This window comes from Heterodontus francisci, chromosome 37, assembly GCF_036365525.1.
Source record: "Heterodontus francisci isolate sHetFra1 chromosome 37, sHetFra1.hap1, whole genome shotgun sequence".
NCBI lineage: Eukaryota > Metazoa > Chordata > Chondrichthyes > Heterodontiformes > Heterodontidae > Heterodontus > Heterodontus francisci.
In genome coordinates this window covers 24,963,088-24,985,044 of record NC_090407.1, presented here as the reverse complement: position 1 = coordinate 24,985,044, position 21,957 = coordinate 24,963,088, and the positions used below count along the sequence as shown (strand labels likewise).

The 21,957-nt window shown below is 40.5% G+C and overlaps 1 protein-coding gene across 3 annotated transcripts in view; it reads right to left on the bottom strand.

The window, feature by feature from the left end:
• Window positions 1–2,889: 2,889 nt before the first annotated feature.
• Window positions 2,890–21,957, bottom strand: part of fbxo42 (F-box protein 42) — a 38,139-nt gene continuing 19,071 nt past the window's right edge. For all 3 annotated transcript variants that reach the window (XM_068017357.1, XM_068017359.1, XM_068017358.1), the window contains 6 exons: window positions 18,659–18,812; window positions 17,424–17,534; window positions 16,348–16,444; window positions 14,739–14,795; window positions 13,055–13,171; window positions 2,890–10,556 (listed from right to left, as the gene is read on the bottom strand). In XM_068017357.1, the coding sequence (XP_067873458.1) occupies window positions 9,417–10,556; window positions 13,055–13,171; window positions 14,739–14,795; window positions 16,348–16,444; window positions 17,424–17,534; window positions 18,659–18,812 (1,676 nt within the window). In that variant the 3' untranslated portion in view covers window positions 2,890–9,416. The remainder of the gene's footprint in view (window positions 10,557–13,054; window positions 13,172–14,738; window positions 14,796–16,347; window positions 16,445–17,423; window positions 17,535–18,658; window positions 18,813–21,957) is intronic.

Below are 21,957 nucleotides of genomic sequence, written 5' to 3'. Positions count from 1 at the left end.
CTGCAAGGTATTGCCCCCTCCTTACACTAGGAACACAGTCAATTGTAGTATCACAGCTACTGCTCCACCAGATTGGTAACTCAGCAGAGACCAGGTAGCGAACCTAGGACTTTTTGCTCTATAGCATTGTGCTACAGTGGATAGTACCTTTAAGCAGCAGGCCAGTGAGTAAGCTTTCTGTTTAACAGTATTTCATGTGCCTATGTATGTGCCATGTGATGTGTTGAATTATTTCCGGAAACACAACAGGCCAGCCTGATGAGGGTCCAAATCCTACTTTTTTTTGTTTTTAAACATACTGATAGACCTGCTGTATTTCCAGCATATTATTTTTATTTGATTTCCAGCATTTGTAGCTTAATTTATTAAATTATTCTGTAATTTTTGTAGTGTCCTTCAATGTCAGCAAGGTACTTTTTGATGCTAAAGAATTTCCAAACTATGTAATTAATTCTCCAATAGGTCTTACAAATAGGGGCATAGAGTATTAAAGCAGAGCGAAAGCTAAATCCATACAAATCACTGATTAGGCTACAGTTAAAGTATTATGTATAGTTTTGAGCACCCTACTTTTGGAAGGATCAAGGTCATGGAGAGAGTACAAAAAGATATTTATTAAGATGGTACAAGGGATTAGAGGTTTTATTTACAGGGAGAGACTAGAAAAACTGGAATATTTCACTCGAATAGTGAGGTTAAGAAGAGATCTGATAGTAAATCACTCAATTTTAAACACCTCTAAGGTAAATTGGACAAATCTATTTCCACTGGTTGTTGAGTCAGTAACTAAAAGGCATGAATTTAAGATCATCACCAAAAGAACAAGTAGGTTAGAAGGATTTATTTTAGAGGGTTGTCAGGACATTGATGTCCTACTAGAAATTTAAATGGACCAGTCACATCAACTCTGTGGCGACAAGAGCGGGGTAGAGACTGGGTATTCTGCAATGTGTCTCACCACCTGACCTTTCAAAGCCTCTCCACCATCGGCCTGGCTCAAATCAGGAGTGTGATAGAATACTCATTATTTACCTGGATGGGTGGAGCTGCAATACTCAGGAAGCTCAACACCATCCAGGATAAAATGTTCCAGTCACTGGATTCAACATCCACCACTGGTGCACTGTTGCAGTATGTACTATCTACAGGATGTACCACAGCAACTCTGTCTCTGTTAGTTGAGAAAGGAAGAGTCAGAGAAGCTGCGATACAAAACTCAACATCAGACAAATATTCTTTAGACTTTCAGTTGCATCATCAGTGCATTCTATCATCTTTTTCTGTTTGCCTTCTCTCATCACAGCCATTGACAATTTTCTTGCTATAAGGGGTCAAGTAAAAATTTTATGAGGAGAGAATCTTAAAAAAAAGTATTCTACAAATTTATCAGTGAAAAGAGAATTGTAAAATGTGAGGTGGGAATATAAAAAATAGGGACAGGTGTAGACTGAACAGCCCCTTGGGCCTGCTCTGCCATTTACTACGATCTAGCCTGATCTTCTGCCTCACAGCCACTTACTTGCCACTCCCCTTATCCTTTGATTGGCTGAGAGCACAGAACATTGTTAGTAGAGAATAAGTTGAGATTGCTAGCTATACTTAATAAGTACTTTGTTTCAGTTTTTACAAAAGAGAATACAGGGAGGGGATACACCTTGAACTGGTTAAAAGCAAGATGAGCGATGTTATCAAAAATAAAGGGAAAGTATTAGAGAAGTTAGTTAATCTAAACAAGGTGCCACGACCAACAATCCTGAGGGAAATGGGCAAATAAATAGTAGTATTTAGTAATTTAATCTTTATTAAAGATCTCAAAATATTTCCTGCTACAGATATTAACTGGCCTGTAATTGCCTGAGTTAGGTTGTCTATTTTTTTGAAAACTGGTATTACATTTGCCAATCTCCAGTCTTCTAGCACACATCCTCTTTCTGTATAACCCTGAAGTATATTTTCTAGGGCCTCTACTACTACTTCCTTGTAGTTGCAATGGTAAAGGTGCAACTGAAGAAATCTAAGATCAGACGATCAAAATCATTCGCTTGTATCATGCTTTGGCTGCAGTTGAGCCTCTGGAAAAATCTAAGCTGCTCTAAGCATCAACTCAAGAAAAGGAAAATCTGACCTTCTGAGAAAAGGCTCCATTTCTTCAGCCATGGGCATTCGGAACCATCATGATTGTATTCTGCCAAGTACAATATGTCATCTGTTGACTGATGCAATATGAGGCAGCTTCTCAAACTTTCCTCAATATGAAAGGACATCAAGCTCCTTATACCCTAGAAGTTGGCCAAAGTCAATTTACTATTCCACTCAACTTTCAACAAGCAGCTAAAGATTACGTGATTAATTGGAGGAAAACTGGAGTAGCTTGAAGTGGATATACATGCTGTGGGAGGTGAAAGATAATACCCAACATTAATTATCAACAGGTCAGTTGCCATGATCTATCATCTGAGGTGGGTAATCATGATACACATTCATCTGCTAAATATCTTGATGCTTTTTCACCGCCCCCACCCCCCCCCCCAACCTACTTCTCAGTGATGACCTTCGCCGGGCTAGGCATCCTCCAGTAACTTAACCATATACATTCAATATATATGCGAGTCCAGGTAGTGTGTGTTGGTAGGCTATTTAATCATGAAGGGTAGCACAACTTCCATGTTTCATCAGAGCTCACTGCATAGCAACAGGAGCAAGAACCGTGGTTGATTGTCCCCTCTAGACCAGTGCTGGTACTTCTTTTGCTAATCTGGCTGAAATCAGTTAATACTGAACAGACCAGGAATTGAACCTGGGATCTTCCTGGCTTTGTGGCTCAGATGCACATAGTATTACGACCATCAAGTCAGGTCAGTACTCTACTCGGCAGCAATAACAATTCCATTCTTTCTTTAAACAATGTCTTTTTAATTAAAGGTTGGTTCAGTTTTACAAAACACCTCCATTGCACTCTAAATCATGAACTCAGGCAACACACCTGCTCAGCCCATAACACAAGCTACTGTTGCATCTGTGTAGGAACGCTGTGCAGATTTCACACATCACTGCATTGGAGAGGAAAGCTTCTGATAAAAACAGAAGTTATTCTGATGGGGAGAAACCTGGTTTAAGTACAGCTTCTCAAAGCTGATTCAATCATCTGTATTCAAGACAACAGTAATTTCAGCACAAAATTCTACTGGCTCTTGCAATAAATCAACTGTTGTCAGAATTTGTCCAGATAATTTTTCAACTTTCTCCTTCCACTGAAAGAACTCAGATTTCAAATTTAGGATCTTAATACAAGAATGCAGAACGCCAATTATGTTTTAAATAACACCAATTTGCAAAAATAAAACCGGTCAGGTTTGTACCAAAGCATTGCTCTAGTGCCTGCCAATCTGCGGTGTAGGGGGAAAGAGGAGGGATTCTCCATTCTATCTGCAGCCCCAGCTTCGGCTATCTAATCAAACCACTGGAGAAAGCTAGACAGCATTAGGGATGTAGCTGCTAATCATTATGCTTACTTTGGAGCCAGACATAAGGGACACAGCCAGGAAAACACAAAAAGAGTCAGAGAGATCTAGAACAATTTGCAGCTGTAGTGTAGCTATAAAGATCAAACGTGAGACTCTTCACTGCTGCACAAAATGTTTGTATCTTTACCTTTCAACAGGTGGCAGCATTAGCAGCAGACCCCTTGAGTGTCAGTGCCTGATGACCTGGCTGTTGCTCTAGGAAAGCTGCTCTGGCTCACTTGCCCAGCAGCTCTGCTGAAATCTCAGATTCTCTCCTTTCAAATTAATTTTACAATTCATACTTACACAAACATTCCACGTGGAAAATAGACCAGTGGTTTTCACACTGCAAGTCCAGAATTCCTGCTCTACTTAACTGCCAGCTGCAACTCCAAGGGAAAAAATTATGAGACAGAGAGCAATGACAACTGCCAGCACAAGATCCTCCGAGGCTGTGCGAGTGCATAACAAATTCCCTCTGTTCATACAGAAGAGTTAAAAATAACAGATGTTGCTATCAGAGACCACCCTGCTGCTTGACAAGCCCAGAGGTAAATACAGAAAATGAGGAATATTTTGAAATTAAATTCCCAATAATCTTTTCTGAACTTTATCATTTCTAACACTGCATAAACTCCTCTGAACCACACAAATGGTAACAAGAATTAAAACATACAGCTGGTCCTAGCTCCTAACATTGAACATTCTAAACTTGTCACAACAAGTTAATCAGGTCTTCAGCATACCATAATCTAGGTTAACCCATCAATGCGGTACTGAGGGAGCCTGCTCTATCAGTGTTGCTGACTTTCAGATGAGGCATTATATCCAGGCCAGATCTGCCTTTTTAGGTGTTAAAGATTCCATAGCACTATTCAACGAGGAGGAAGTTTTCTGAGTGTCCAGACCAACATTCATCCCTCAACCACCACCACAAAGTAACTGATGATTTACTCATTTACAAAATTATGGGACTTTGTGTGCAAATTGTCTTTGCCAAAATAACAAGTGACTGAATTTCAAAAGTATGGCATTGGAATATGAAGTGTTTCAGGAAATCCTGAGACATTATAATGTGCTATTTAAATGCTTCCTTTCCTAAATCTGTTATGAGAGTAAACCTTACATTTTGAAAAAATATAGAGAGGAATTGGGTGGTGCACAGGGTCAGTCACTGATCTTTAACCTTAAGACTGGGTCTTATGGAATAAGTCTCCCAATATCTGCTGGCTATAAAGGTCCAATAAGTAGTAAATTTGGCCAGTCCAAGTGGGCATTGGTCAATCACAAATATGTTGAAAACACCAGTGAGGCCATGGGATCCTGATTTGGGTAATGGAAAACTATTAACTTTATGTAGCAGAGGGTGTTCTTCTGAGTCATGGACAATGTAGAGGGTACCTGTGCTGCACCTGACCTGCAAGCTAGATGACCAATATGGAAAGTGATCCATTCTTTCATCTTAATGAGCGCAAAATTAAGGGAAAAAATTAAAGACTGCAGCAAAAATGATATTAAGCTAAGTTGTGAAGCCAAAAGCACACCAAAAGTGGTTAAGCAAACTTAAATTGCTGACAAACAGATAAACCCTTACCCAGCGAAAATATTTCCTGACAGAAATTGGCAGAGGAAAAAGAAACCCACCCAGCCCTTTACTGCTCTGCTTAATACACCAATAGACAAATCATTTGCAGGGGATTATAAATAGTCACTAAACAAAGAGCTCACAGGCTTCAAGTGCCACAACTTCCCTCCCTTTTGTGTTTGAAATTGTTTGTACAAGTTTGTATTAATGACCAGTTCCACAACAGTTGAATATGTGAAATCATCAGATCTAATACTAGCAGCTAAAGGCAAGAAGCCAAAGCCAAATTTTAGGTAGTCTCCAAATACAATTGGGCAATTGGCCAAGTGCTTTTTACCACTACTGATATCAAGCCATCCAGACAGATCAGGACATGCAAAGAGGAAAGGCGACATACCAGTAACTTAGGATACCAAAAGAGCTACTGCACAGCCAAGTGTGACATAGGGAAACCCATCACTATATTTAAGTCTTTGAATCAGGCTACACCTGTACAGTGTTTGTCCAAAATGGCAGGGACACACTCTCCCCATAGAAACACTTCATTTACTGTCTGAGAACTTAAGCACAGGTTGGCAGAGCAAAAAATTAAGGTCCCTCAAGTGTACACAGGGATACCTGCTGGTGTGTAACTAGCTAAAAGTGCACAACTTACAAACATGGAGTACTGTGAGATCCCCAAGGACCACCCTGTCCATTAGGGTTTTCTGCCTGTCAGTGGGAAAATCACAACCCCCAACCAAGATCTACCCCATTCGGTCCCATTAATGAGATTGGCTGGTCAATCATCAACAATGCCCTGGAGTACTGTGGATCTGGTTGCTTTAGTTATCAGATTACCAAGTCTGGTAAAGAGTGTCTACTGGTTCAAAACATCCATCACCAGGCATATCATCTTGAAGCAACCTCGTAGAAAGAGACTGTGCTTATCTTCTCCCTTGGGAAGACAGATACACAACTGACACAGGGACTGCATAACACAGGGTGTATAATAAAGAAAAAGTTTGAGAATCAGTGGAAGGATAAGCTGGAACCAGATTTGAATAGCTAAGTTTTGGGGATGAAAGTATTGCATAGAATTTAACATCACTGTGATTTTCTGAATCAATAGTATGATTAGGAAAGAGGCCGACATAAATAGCACCACAGCTGTGGTTTTACTTGGAGAAAAATCACAAATACAAAATACATCTGCACCACAAACTCATCAAACCAGAGCATGAATTCAATGAATCGAGGCATGAAAAGGATTCACCAGATATGTACCCACATACCCAACAGTCTTGTCATATACCTGGAGCACATGAAAAAGTGAAAGGTTTTTCATCAGCTACATTTACTTGATTCGAAATTTGAGCAGCATTTTAGTCATCCTTACATTAACTAAAACCTGTAGAAAATAGATCAAAGCAGCAAGTCTGGCAAAGGGACCATATCTGTGCAATTTAAAGCCAACTGCCTTCAACACATTTGTAGCCTTGGGTAGCAGTGCACCACTGCATACACTCAGTGAAGCCAATAACTTCCAGCAAATCACAGCATTCAGACCCCTGTGACTAAGCTCACTTCTCTTCATAGTGACTTCCGAGTATGCTCAGGGACAGCACATGATCCTCTGGTTTTAGGGGCAACTGTCAACACTTTAAATTACTGAGCTGCATTTTTAAGGATCTGGTATCTGCAGAGAAACCAAAACAGCATAAAAATCAGCCTGGATCTCTAGACTATGTCACATTCTATAAAATGTTATACCATATTAAGGACACATTTGGTTGCAGCAGACTCCAAACCACCACATTCACAGACAGCTGAGAAAGCAGGTTTAAATGTGAACTGTTGTCTCCATTAGCTGCCATGTACATCCATTTCTATTGTGTGCGTGCACAGGGCTGGAAGAAACAGGTCCTCTATTTTCTGGAGTCTAGATAAACTTTATGTGGCCACAAGCATACATATTAGTAAATAAAAAACTCAACCGCCCAACAAAATTCAAGATGAACTCGTGAGTTCCAGTTTGAAAGCTACAATCTTGGGTGACTGGCCCTCTGTAGACTGAAGCACATCCTTTATCTGATGGCCTGTATTTACTGCCATATGGTTTTGAAAGATGTAATTCTTCTTTTCTCCTGCACTTGGACTAAATCATGTCAAATGTATCCATCCTTTGTGATCAGCAGTTTGTTAGGTTTGAGCAATTAGTGAAGTTTATGGTGCAAGAACAGCATAGTACACTACAAATTGTTGCACTTTCTAGGGCACTGACACTCAATACTGTGAGATCTGCTCACACCTGCCTCACTTTCATTAGCACTAACCACAACTCCTGCTCCATGTGCCCCACGGGCTCAAATCACAGCCTGACTGGTGTGGGATATAGCCTGAGCTGGGAATCAATGTTGCTACCTCTCCTCTTACTGTCAAGTGAGAAAGAGGGCAAAGATATATTAGGAGGCAAGGCTATCCTAGCATCCAAAAAGTAATTGAAAAGACTATTAAAACTATAGGGTAGGTAGGTTAACTCTGTCCTGTGGTTTTGTTTTTCCTTTTGCAGTCTTCCCATGGCAGCTACCCAAGGAACCATATTTGAAACTGGGATCTCAGTGTGCAGGAAATTGCAGAGCTCACCACCTCTACTTGGTGCAACAGACTGGGGCAATCCCAAAGGCAATGCGGGCAGAAACTGTAGCTTGCAACAAAATGTCAGCAAATTATACTCCCTTGGAGGCTGTGTAAGACTGAAACATCAGCACAAAAATAATGGTGAAACAAGGTAAATAGTTCAGGAAAATTTCCCAAATGCCAGATTTCAGCTCAATACCCACTTCCCCTGACATCTTCATTCTGATCTTTAATTAAAACAGGACACTGCTTATGGCACAAATGGACATCCATACACAACTGATGAACAAGGGCATTGCATGGTGTCATTTAAATGGCCTTAATTGAGAGACAGAAAAATAAAACGCAGCTTTACAAAAGCAAAAATTCCAGAAAATAAATGGAAAGCCTGCAAATGTCTCCTAACAAGTTCCATTCGTCACTGAAAATAGCTCATTGAAGCCATTGGGATGTGTGAGGCTCTCAATTAAACAAAGACAGCTGTATTAACTAGCTCCCTGACATAGCCATTAGAATATAAATATAACACCAGCTCCTATTGTGGCTGGACTGAAATGAGAGTCAGATTTCCAAGTCAAACAACAGGCAGGCTTTAATATAGCACAAGGTTTCTGCAATACAATCCAACTGATTACTACCTGTCTTCAACAACAAAAAAGGCCTCTTTTCCTTTGGATTGACTGCATCCTATTTTACCATTTGGGTGACAAACGACGAGGCAGTTATGGGGCTCACATCTCTCAAGCATCTCTACATCAAGTCTTTAGGACAGCACTCAGCAAAACCAAATTCCTTGGTTCCTTGCCCCCACCAACTATAGGACAAGTACACTGACAACTTAGAGTCCCCTTCTACAATGGGACAGATGCAATGAGTGCTTAGTGCTCCCTCCCCTGGTTGGGCAAGTACAATGAGGGCAGAGTACCCTATTCCCCATTTGGACAGGTATGCCCCAGTATCAATGTCTCCCTCTCTCAGTAGAATAAGTACTGTGGCAAGTACCAATTCAGTCCACACCTACGCTTCTCTTTCTTTCTCAATACATTAGCTGCACTGTTTCTCTTTAAAAATAAATTAGTTTATAAACTGCAGTAAAGAAAAAGGTTAAACTCTATACGGCACCTTTCTCTGGCCAGAACGTACGTGTCAACTCAACTGGCTTTGGAGTCAGCATGTGCAATTTTTGGAGTGTTTGGTTGATGTCAGTCAGCTGATCTGATAAGAATAGTTACTGAGCAGATTGAAGGCTGCGATCAAACTACTGAATCGCAAAAATAACCCATCTCACTGAAGTGGGCATTAGCTCCTATAGATAAGCTGCAACTTCAAACCAGGCATTGCAGACTCCTGCAAACCCGTTGTGCCACTATCAATGCACTTGCATTTGTTTATAGTAAGATCTCACCTAGCTAAAGCACGTTTGCTAACCTGTAGCATACCACACATGAGTTACTGCAATGGGTGGAAACATTCACGCACCATTTCCTTATCCAGTCAGTATTGAAGGCAGCAGAAGCTTTGAGAACATAGCGAGAATCAAATTAAGACAGATCAGTCCGAATGTAACAAACTCACTGGAATGGAGTAAAATTTGTGTTTTAACAAGCAAACTTTAAGCCATTTCCAGAGTAGTTTTACAGATAAATGTTTTTTGAATTCACAGCTTATGGGTGTGCAACAGGTAATGTGAAATACCTTGAGGTGGTGCATTATCTCTTAGCTCGCACAAAATACAATGCATTGGTTTTTGGATAGTACTTCACATTCTGTTTCTTGTCCATCAGCCCCCCAAAAATGATCAATTCGCCCCGGCCTTGCACCACTGTGTGAAGACTGGTTTCTGGTGGGCCTACAACAGAGCCGCAGTTGAAAATTTTCCAACTGACTTTTCCCTTCTCTTTTGCATCCTTTATATCCAACACATACATTTGCATTGGCTTGCAGTTCATGCTCTGGTACAAGGGCTTCCCTACATTTAGGGACTGAGGTGGGTGGTGGCCTAACCGGCGTGCAATTGGTGGCAGTGTATGTCCATCCGCCTGTGCGGGTGCAGGTGCAGGGCGTAGTGGTACATCAGTACTGTTTGAACTTTGACCGTGATTTCCTGGCAACACAGATAAAGGAGCTGAACTCGCGCTAGCTGAAACAGACGGTGAACTTTGTGGTAAGAAATCCTTCACGGCCTCCAGTCCCCTTCGGAGTGCCCCTGGTGAGACTGGGCCTGGAGAAGCACTTGCAATGTGAGGTGGTGTATGAATTCCATTTGTTTGCTCTGGAGCATTCCCAACATTAATCTCAGTTCCTGGATTTGTCCCATTCCCATCTTCTCCATGATTACTGCTGGAAGAGGCTTTTGAGTCCCAGTTTACAGAGTCCTGAGACCTATATTGATCTAATCCTGAATCTACCTTCTGTTCCACTGGTGCGCTTTGCCTAGTGACATGCGGATGTCCTCCAATAGAACCTCGAAGATCATAACCCTCCACCACAGCTGATGTGACAGGGGATCCTGGCTGCACTGGACTGTCCAAAGAGCCAGCTAAGGACCCTGGAGATAATGTCCCACCATTTAAAACTGGTGACCTTTCCCCTTTGGCTGGAGATAGGCTGCCTTCCCGAGAACCAGATGTTGTTGGCCTATGCGTCCGTGGCCGCAACGTACCCCAGCGTCCATTTACACAAGGAACTTCATCAGTACTCCGTACTGGGGACTGTGATCGATGTTCTCTCATTTCTGCACCAAGGGCTGGTGGTGTGGCACTGATAGGAGATGGACGAGAATGCAAGCTGGGACTGAGAGGGGCTCGACCACTGGGTGCCTGGCTGAACACTACCACACACTGTCCAACCTAGAATTTAAATGAGGATGATTAGTCAACCTTGTCCACAATTACCATCAACATTTTAAGATAATCTGTTAAACATAAATTCCATTTAATTTTTTTTACATGAATATAATTATCTCTGTCTTCCTCAACTGAGGGATTAGGCAAGACTGTGGTGATGGAAAAAGTCCGCTTCCTCAGATTTTCATCTCCTTCTTGACCCAGCACCAAGATTACTCTCCTTCCCCCAACCACTGTCATTCTGCAATTCTTCAGCCTGGTGCTGGGTGGCAGTCTACTCTATTAAGTCTACAGTCGCTATGCTGGGTGGCAGTCTATTTAACTGAATCCATGTGTGACAATCAGTTCAAAGGAGTCCATGTTCACTGTGATGGGTGTAAGTTAATACTAATTGTGAGTATTTACTTCCTTTGGCATAGTTAGCTCAAAATTTCCCTTAGCTTATAATCACATCCTTCGATTTAGCATACAGAACCTTTAACTGGTGCCTCAGGACTTCATGTTTTAAGAATTTCATTTATAATCTCTTTAAGAGGTCTCTTCTGCAGCAATAACAGATGCAACTGTATAAAGTCTAAGTATAATCTGCTGAGCCTCACACTCTATGGATCACGCATAATGGGGTGACAATTACTTTTCGGGTGCTGTTTAGTGAACTACGTAATTACCTTTTCTACTTTTCGCCTAAATATGAATTGCTCAATATAAAATCATTTGCCAGCCGATTGTCACCTCTGATTGTTCACCTTCTTGAAATATGCTAAAACTTGCACAAACTGTGTAAATGCATATATTCAATAATGATTACAGATACTATAAATTATGAACAGTTTGCCTCAGCATTGATCTGGTATACTTCCCATTGAGAAATATGCTTCATTCTACCACTAAACCCTCTAGTCAACCCTCCCTTATTGAATATTCCTGGGTACATCCTATTTGCTGCTTTACAAACTTCAAGTGTTCTAGCGTCCCCATTCCTCAGATTTCTCTACTCTCTTGTAGAGGCTAACACCCCTCTGGGACACGGTTCCACAGGTGCTGGCAGCCTCCAGTGGTCATTGTTCATGTGTGGACCTTGGTAGCAAGTGACATTTTCAAAAAAAACAATGAAAATTTTACAACATAGATAATCTTATTTCCTTCCTGCTTCAACTTCCTTTATATAATCACAGGATTCTAACCTGACAAAACCTCAAGAGATTTTTTAGGTTTTGATGAGATATCAGATCTGGTGAACTGCTAGTCAATTTTGCTGATATATCTGAACATTAGTGAAGGTGTGAGGAATGTTCTACTTGGAAGCTTTGCAAGAATAGAAGAGTTGTTTGGAAAGAATCCATATCTGGAATGACCCTGAAGGTTTTTCTCATGTGGCACCAGCAACGCAGGACACTTTCATCAGACATTTGCTAATGTTGACATTCCAATAGTAAGTGTCCCATGGTATACAAGTAACAATAATATGATGGACTTTGTTCTATGTAGCAAAATGAGGTTTTAACATCCACACGCCTGAACAATTAATAAAAAGCTGCTTCCAGTGCTAGTGTACAACAATGGCAAAAAGTGAGGTCTTTATCTTTAAAGTCAAACTCATGGACCAAGGTTTATGGACTGCTTTATTTCTATGGCTTGTGGAGAAGGGTATAAAAAGGAATGATGCAAGAGGAAACAAACGACTTTTAGAAAATGAAAAAAATGATCTGTGGTTTTAGTAGTATCCTGGTTTCATGGATAATGAGATGCAACTGATTGACCAACTTCTGGAGTAGACTGAAGCTCCTTTCACCCAAAAGCATTCAGAATAATTGTTATTCATGGTGAGGAATTCTGATTTCAATGATAGGGTGCATCGGTTTGTGTATACAGAGACTGACACCCCACTGCCAGATGTGGAAGGTTCTTGCCATGATAAGATTTTCATACACTCTCAATGAGGAATAAATCAAAGGGTGATCTCCTGCAAAGCAACCGTGATAGGAGGGTGAATGGCTATAATAAAAATTGGTTTCATACCAGGAGCCACAAAGCACTGTAAACAATCCAGAAGTGATCCAGTCACTAATCCTTGTGATTCTGTTTAAATTTCAAATATACTAACTTTTACCTCCTCTCCTGAAGGTGCTGACTTCTGGCTGGAGCACCGCTCCACAGATGCCAATCATTTTTCAGTACATTACCCAAGAGCCTAGACAGCGAGTGTTATTGGGTTTTTCAACCACCACTGTAAACTGTACCCTGACCTTTGACACTGAGGTATATGTACTTTTGGCAGGGATTAATGGATAGTAATTAAAGACAAAGACCCTGGCTAATTTGCCCTTCTTTAACCCCAGAATCGCAGTCAACTGTACCCACCTATCAAGCCCAGATGAATTCAGTTAACTCGGCATAAATCAAACCCAGAAATCTTTTAATCTAATCTCAGTTAGTCATGGGGTTAACCAGCTGAGTCATCTAGTTCCATGTTAAACACAAAATTTAATGTGAAGTCTTACCCTACAGGCTGGATGACACCATAGCTCTGGTGCCCCATGCTCCTCATTCTCCACTTTTAGCTGTTGCCATATCCATGGGGTCCTGCTCATGTGTAGCAGCCAAGCATCCTTAAACAGCTGTTTTGGAACAGCAATTCAACAACTTTTAATGTATACAGAAAAAAGCATGCTGACTTGGTCATTTAGTAGTTTGGACACAAATCGGCTATTAATTAACATTCAGCACATACTACCCTCAAACCAAACCATCATGGCTGGGAGCAGTCTACCGAGTTCAACAACCAAACAGAGGTTTATATTCATAAAGTAATGAAGTGTAGCTTTTTAAATAGGGTGCAGTTCCACTATGTTACTTAGATACACCCCTTACAAATGCACAAGTTGAACATTATCAATTCTATGTATACATCTTATTTAGGGGACAATACTAAAGAAGTTTGTTCAAAATCTGTAGATTCTCTAGGTTCCTACAAATCCCAATAGAATCTGAAATCAAATGCATCTAATGGTTGCTTCTAGTGCCATCAATGAGCACTTATACTATCACGCATTAAAAGCCAGCAACACAGAACTGTAAACTGACTTCAGCATAACACTATAGCCACTAGATCTGTAACAAATCTGATCATCCTTTATGTTTTTATCACTATTGGGGTTACTGCCTCCATTTCACTCCCCATCATTTTTGGTGTTTATTTTTGACTATTTTCAAGCAATTTTTAAAAATGGTTTAAATATTTTTGCTCTCAAAACTGAAGTAAAATTTATAATTAGTAACATGACTTGAGATTAAGTGTGGTTATAGTCTAAGTGATTTGTCTTAAAATGTTAAAATACTAACATATTAGCCAAAGCACAGGCATTCAGCCCACAGAGCCTGCGCATCATTTTTGTTAGCTGTAGCAGCTCTTGATCTTTTAAATCCTAATTTGCTATCTTCTCGCCAAAACCCTATCTTTTTAAATAATTCAACCAAATGTGCATCAAAGGCTATCTGGAGCAGTGTGTTCTTCATTCTTACAACCCTATGTCAGGATTTTTTTTTCCAGATTCACTTTTAACTGAATAAGTCTTCTTTGACAACCATGGAAACTGTGCATTATTGACCCATTCAGAATTTGCTTACTTCATTTACTAATTCACTATCCAAACATACAGAAAAATTAAAACTCTTAAGAGGATTAAGTAATTGTTCTTAAAGGCTTTTTTTCCTAATTACTACATAGCAATCTTTGTAATCCTCATCTCAGTTGCTGCATCAGTTGTAGTTTAGTTTAGAGATACAGCACTGAAACAGGCCCTTCGGCCCACCGAGTCTGTGCCGACCATCAACCACCCATTTATACTAATCCTACACTAAGCCCATATTCCTACCACATCCCCACCTGTCCCTATATATTTCCCTACCACCTACCTATACTAGGGGCAATTTATAATGGCCAATTAACCTATCAACCTGCAAGTCTTTGGCATGTGGGAGGAAACCGGAGCACCCGGAGGAAACCCACGCAGACACAGGGAGAACTTGCAAACTCCGCACAGGCAGTACCCAGAATTGAACCCGGGTCCCTGGAGCTGTGAGGCTGCGGTGCTAACCACTGCGCCGCCCCTAACTAGCCCAAACTCCAACAGCAACAAGTAGGGAGAAAATGCCCCAGTAAAGAAAGGTGATGCAGATACTCACTGCATTGGGTCCTCCGCAGCCTCCCAGGATCAGGATAGTTTCATGATCAATAATAATCTAAATAAAAGTTAAATTTTTTTGTTAAATTAAGTTCATTGTCCATCTGTGACTACCTCACAGAAGTTACATTAATTATATACTCCTTACAGCTACATTTAAAATGTAGGGCACACTCCTTTGTGTGCACAAGCTGACCCATTTAAATCAAAGGCAGAACTGTTTACTGCATGACCATACACTAACACTGCAAACCAGTATGGTACACTAGGTATTGAAATTCTCTTACTTTAAAGAGATCAAAGCACAGAAATGATGTATTCAGCATATATAACTAGTAAGAAAGAGTTTGTAATTATATATTGCCTTTCACAACTCCAGGACATCCTAAAGTGCTTTACCGCCATTTAGGTCCTTTTGAAATATGGTCACTGTTGTAATGGAGAAAGAGCAGCAAAATATTGTGCACAGAAAGACCCCACAGATACCACGAGTTAATGATCAAATAAATTGTTTTACTGATTATGGTTGAGGGATTAAATATGGGCCAGGACACTGGGAGAACTTCGTTGCTCTTCAAATAGTGCTATGGAATCTCTTACATCCGCCTAAGAGTGAATGCATGACCTCGATTTAATGCCTCTGATAGTGCGGCACTCCTTCAGTATTAGCTTAGATTTTGGGCTCATGTCTCTAGACGGAGACTTGACTCCACGACATTCTGGCTCAGAAGTGAGAGCATTACCGTAGAGCCAAAGCTGACACCTTCATACATTTAACTATACCTGCTTTATTGGGGTGGGCAGCAGGCAGCAATGAGGAGAAAGCACAGACAATTTGCTCGTCAGTAATGCCTCAAAATTATGACAATTTGTACCCAGAATTTTTTTTTTAAGCAGAGACAAGGTGGCACATACTATACCGGAGTGATTTCACCTGTATTAGCATCGACAGGTGAGAAAACAAGAGAAACAAGAGCCTGAAGGTGAAATGAATATAGGGAAAAGGTCAGAATAGAAGAAAAGTTAATATGAAGGAAAAATTTAAGACTATAATAGTAAAAAGAAACAAGTTAAAGAAATTAAGAGTCACAAAGAACAGACAGAAAACCTTTCCTAAGCAAAGATGCAGTCATGGTCAGGTAATTTTAGAACTTGTTACATCGACACCAAGCAACTGAATAAAGCCATCTGAATGCAGGCTTTTAATTACCATCCAGTGTAATGTAAATTCACAATGTCATCTCATGTCACAGATTTTTATTTATAAAAATATATACTTTAAATTTTCTGCACTTTCTGGTTTGCATTAAAAAGGCAAGGGAATAGTTTACAAGTTAACTAGGACAGCAGTTCATATCAGGGAAAAAAAGGCAAATCCTAAATATTCCACACCCAGGTTGAATTAGTTCTGCAGATAAGTAAATATTTCACCACAGACAGCCTTCTGATATTCCAGCAACCCTATCCATCCCCAATTAACTGCACCAAAACTTGGCTTACAATGGCACCAATATGAACACATCTCAAATGCACATTCCTCATGCATCAAAAAAAAAGCAGCACAAACTGAACAAGAAGCAAAGTCATCATCAGGCCTCTCTCTCTCTCACCTGGGACTGCCCACCCCTTGGATGGGGCATACTACCCGATGTTGCCGGTTTGGACCAGGCCCATTGCTCCATATCCAAGATCCATACCTCATTACTCCTGAATGGGTCAAAACAGCACAGGTCAGGATAGAAATAAACAACAAGCCTTCAAATGCTCAACTATATAATCATAAAAATATACAAAAGGCAGGGACATAGATAATGCAAAGATCAAGAAAGGAAGAATACAAGGGCAAATAAGAAGCTAAGAAAAAATAAAGTAATATTGGTGCAAAGCAACTATCACAACAGAATTAGACTATCAACAGAATGGGATTCGACATAGCAAAAAAAGGATTGCATCAAGAGTAATGCAACAATCAGAGTGACAAGATCATTGAGCTTTAAGATGACAGAATGTATGTTTGGGTGACCTACAGTGCATCTGCATACTTATTGCACAACTTCAAGCGAATGCATCAAAGCATTCAGAGTGTGGATTAGGGTTGAATCAGATCAAAAAGAAAGGTACTGAGAGGCAGCACAGGCCTTTTAACTTTAACCATGATTCTGACTACTGCCACATTTCCTAGCTGATACAAGGCAGCCAGTCACACGGAGATACACTGGTTAAAGCTGCATTCAAATATCCACTCCCTACACAGATCTCCCAGCACAAAATAACTTTTAAAAGCACACCAGAAATCCTGGCATGTGAAAAGCTTTTCGACAGCTGATGTATTGATGATCTAATGCATCATTTGCAGCTGTAGGGCGCAGGTTATACTTGTGATTCCTCACACAGCAATCTCACAACTTCCGTGCTGCTACCGAGAATGAAGGAGATCAAAAATCAGGTGCATCACGTCAAGCAGTTCTTGGGAACCTCTGGGAGTCAGCTCAAGAGATCTGCTTATCTTTATAAACCAGGGGACAGTGTGCACACAACACACTTTATAGGAGGCTTCAAAATAAATAGAAAATGAGAGACGGGCACAATCTGAAGGGTGGAACAACCTATATATAGAATCTCATTGCAAAACCTGAACAGTTTCTGCCTATTTCACCAGTAAATTACTTAAGAGATATATACATACATCTGTCGAGAGCCCAACGACCCTCCAAATACAATCATTTTATCTCCTATTACAGAGGATGAATGGCCAGCCATCGGAGGGGGTCCATGAGTTGTTACAATACAGTTCCACCTTCAGAGAAAGAGAGAAGACAATAATTACACAGAAGAAAATGTTCACATTCCAATCCCATGTTCAAACGTAATCCAAAGCCACAGCAAAGGGATATTAAAAAAAAAATTCTCCAGTTGATTTCAACCATGGCTGCTACAGTGGTACTCAGTGCACCTAGGCTAGGAAGAGAATCAGCTCGAGTTTCATAAATAATACTACTATATACCCTGCTGCAAATTGTTGGTTGAACAGTTTTGGGCTCAGGTGCTCTTCACAGCGCCATCTGGTAACACTTACCACTCAGCCTGCCACATGAAGAATGACCACTTAATGAGGAATTGGAAGGTGGCTGATTTCCCCGGAATAGGACCCAGAGCCGCACATTTCAGGAAGCACTCCACTGACTGAAAATGCAGCACTTAGCTGGTGAGATATGTTGTGAATTTATTACGCTGATCTGCTGCCAGATTAAAATCTCATTTTCCCCTCCTTAGTGAAGAGGTATTAATAGAAGTACCTTGGTCCCCAAGATCAGTCCATGGTCACTAGAAATGAAAGTTCCTAAAAGAAAGCCAAACAGTGACAAAGTCATATGACTCCCTGATGGACACCCATTCTCTATAAATGACTTCTTGGGTTCCCTCACTCTATAATTTATTTTCTTTTTGTGTGCTTAAATAAAATCATCCGGTAACATAACAAAAAATACCATTCACTCTTCTAATCAGGTGGGATCCTCTGTACATGCCATTACTGATTCATTTGGCTCCAGAAAGACTCCCCGGATGCATTGCTGTGTAACAATCTATTTTTACTTCAGGGAAATACAATGAACTTGTGTTTAACTCTACTGTTGCCTCAGTTTGAGATTGTGCTTCAACACCTTTGTTATAACATTTTTAAGCACAAACAGGAAAAAGAAATTTGCCAAGTAAGTCAAAAGTAGCAGTGCCATCACACACAGTGGATCCAACTTGTAATTAGTCAGGCAGGGTAGAGGGCTTTGCTGTAATCACTTGATTACTAGAAGCAGGAAAGTAATTACATTCTCTTCAAAGGATGTTTAGTGCAGTTCTTTCATTAAGTTTCAGCTTTAAAATGTCTTACAAATATAGTAATACATTAAACAACGAACTCTTTACCAGTTTTTGGAGGGCGAGTAGGTATGTATTTCATCAAAAAACCTCTCTGGTTGATGCAGAGGGTAGGGACTTGGCCTGGTCCAGCCTCCAAACAACACCAGGAGGTCCTTGTACACAACTAATGTGGCTCCAGCCTTTGGCGAGGGATAGGAACCTATGAGAAATGGGGAGAGAAAAAAAATCATGTTTCTGTGCAAAGCATCTGAGCAAGCCTAAAGAAATGTTTATTTAATGCACCTTGTGCTGTAAAATTGCAGGTTCAATGCCTAGCCTGTGCCAAGATAGTTAATTCCAGGGCCAGGTAGCGGGTTACAACTAGCTTGAGCACCCCAGAACTCTTGGGAGGAGAAAGCAAGGAGAAAAATAAAACAAAAATATCAGCCAAGATCCCTGCTCCTTATCATTATTCAGGGAGTCCTTTTGGAAACCTTGTGTGCGCAAACGTTGAACAAGAACAGGATCAGGCTATGCTGCGATACTCTCCACAGTAAAATAACCTATCCACACTCACTGTCTAGGCTGATTTAGGAAGGATAGCCATCTGGATGAGGTACATGAACAGACCTGTAGAACTGGATCCAGCAAGAATTAGAAGTGAAGGGGACAGGAGAAAAAGGGAAATAAATCAATAAGGATAAGGGAAACAATTTCAAAAAGAGATGTTTTTCTCTTGTACATGATTTCTACAGCACTATTTCTGTACTCAGAAGCAATTTTGAGATGGTTATCTCGGATTATATTATTTTGTTCACTCCCAGGATGCAGATGACGCTGGCATGCAATGTTCCCTCTAATCTACGCAGGCGCGCAACCTTAAGGGGATTGCGCAGTGCAACAAGCTGGCTGCACAAAACTAGCAAAAGTAGAGGGGACATTGCTGGTGAAGCCACATTTTGTGCCCAGTCCAAGCTGCCCTGTGGATGATAGTGGGATTGAACTGGTGCAGTCCTTGTGGTAATCCATGATGGTGTTAAGGAATACCAGGATTTTGACCTACCGACAATGAAGGAATGATAGGTGTTCAAGTCAGAATACTGTGCGACTTGCAAGTGATGGTGTTCCCATGATAGTGAAGCTCTTGTCCTTCTTGGTGGTAGATGGTGAGGGGTTGAGAGGTGTTGTCAAAGTAACTTTGATGAGTTACTGCAGTGTATCCTGTAGATAATAAATACAGTGTTTGAGCACCATAGTTCTGTGTTGGATGGTGCTGAGCTTCATGAGGGTTGTTGCAGCTGCACTCATCCAGGCTGTTGTACTTTAAGAGGTCAGGTGGCGAGCCACTTGTTGCAAAATACCCAGCCTCTGTCCTGCTCTTGTGGTCATCATGGTGTTGATATGGCTGGTCCAGCTAAGCTTCTGGTCAATGGTAACCTCCCAAGATATTGGTGGGGACTTCAGCAATGATGGTGCCTTTGAAGGTGAGAGGGAGATAGTGGGCCCTTTCTTGTTTGATATAGTCTAGCACTTGTATTGCACACGTTACCTGTCACTTGTTCGCCCAAGCCTAGAGATTGGCCAAGTCCAATTGTAAACTGGCATCAGCTACTCCATATTGGAGGAAGTTCAGATTATTAAAAATTTACGGTATATTGATCATGAACAAATAAGATGTTAAAGTTGTCGACAAGATAATAAACTGGATGATTCCTGGATAGGTCAATACAAAATTGTACTGAAAAGTTATTGACTACTTTGTGCCTTCTAAGCTACGTCGCAGTTCTCATTATGAAAACAGACAGACAAAAAGATGAAGCGTCATTTCCTTCATACCCCATGTATGGCTTTGCCAGAACAGTCAGCAGATAACATAGGTATACAGAACCAGGATGACATGACAAGAATGTCTCAATCATACTTGTAGCATTCACACTTTACATAGCTCAACCACTCACTGCTTCTTTGTCTAGTTAAGTGTATTGTATCTTTGTATCACATTATATAATTTTACAAAATAAAGAAAAATTATGAAAAGGAATTTTTAGTATGTACATTTTCTTTTTTTAGTATGTACATTTTCTTTTAAGTGAGTTGCAGTAAAGTCCTACCTCCTCCCCAATGCACACAATTAATTCATGTTTTCAGGACACCAGGAGTTTGAGATCAGGCTGCACTAGCATATTGGAAATAAATATAAGACAGTATGCAAACCTTTGGCTGTAAGACACAATGATTGCTTATAAAGGAGTCCATACATTTTTACGTACACGCATTAAACACTGAATTTCAAATAAGGTTGATGTGGAATTGTGGAAAATGAGATAACACAGCACTTTCACGTACAGAATATTCATGGTATCCAGTGATCATTCATGCCAATTTCTGAACATTTGTTTGGTGCTCTTGTGCTAAATGGATTGCACTATTAACCCTATTCCTGCATTTTTGGTGCAAAATGGGAGAACAAAAGGGTCAATGCAATCAAAGACTGGCACCTCACGTTCACAGGTAGAGTAAAAAGTAAAAAGTTAGACTATTTTCAGCAACACTACAAACATCGTCACGTCCTGGCTTGAGTCTGCAGCAAGAGGGACACATATATCAATGAGAAGCAATCAAAGCATACCAAAACTATGGAGGAAACCTTGGAGTAAAACTAGTGAGATCAGATAGATAAACATCGAACAATTGAAAATCAGGATATGCAAATGAAAAACTACACTAATTATCTGAAAGACAAGAATTCAGCACCACCACACAGGTGCTGTGTCTGTGACTACTGAAACACACCTTTAAATTATATCCTAGAGATAGCAGTAAACCCCACAGAGAAGGATATTTAATGTAGCTCACTTTTGTAGTGTGGGATTCTTTTAAACAAGCATAGGCAGCCATGACAACAGACTGGATCTCAGTTGCTATTTAATGAATAATCAATGCTCAGTGATTGACAGCAGAGTGCCCTCACCTGCATTCTCCCTTGAAGCAAGAAACTCCTCTCAGGGTAAAGAATTCTTGGTGTAGAATTCTCTCTCATAGCATTTCTCATTCAGGTGGACAAGGGAAATTTCAGAAAACTGAAGTAATTTAAAAAATGGCATAAACCCTCCGATTAGGCAATCCCTCACAAGACTTTAAAACTCTAAGCCTTTTTCAGAAATGCAACAGATGATTAGTAAGAGATTCATTCTCTGATTTCAGGTTACATTTATATACCAATTCATTCTCAAAAGACTTTTTTTCTGGGATTGGGTTGGGGATGGGGGAAGAAAGAGAACAGAGGTCACACTTTTAAATACAGAAAATTCTGCTTGGGGAAGCAATAAAATGCTAAACATGGCTTCTGGTCTTGGTGGATGGAG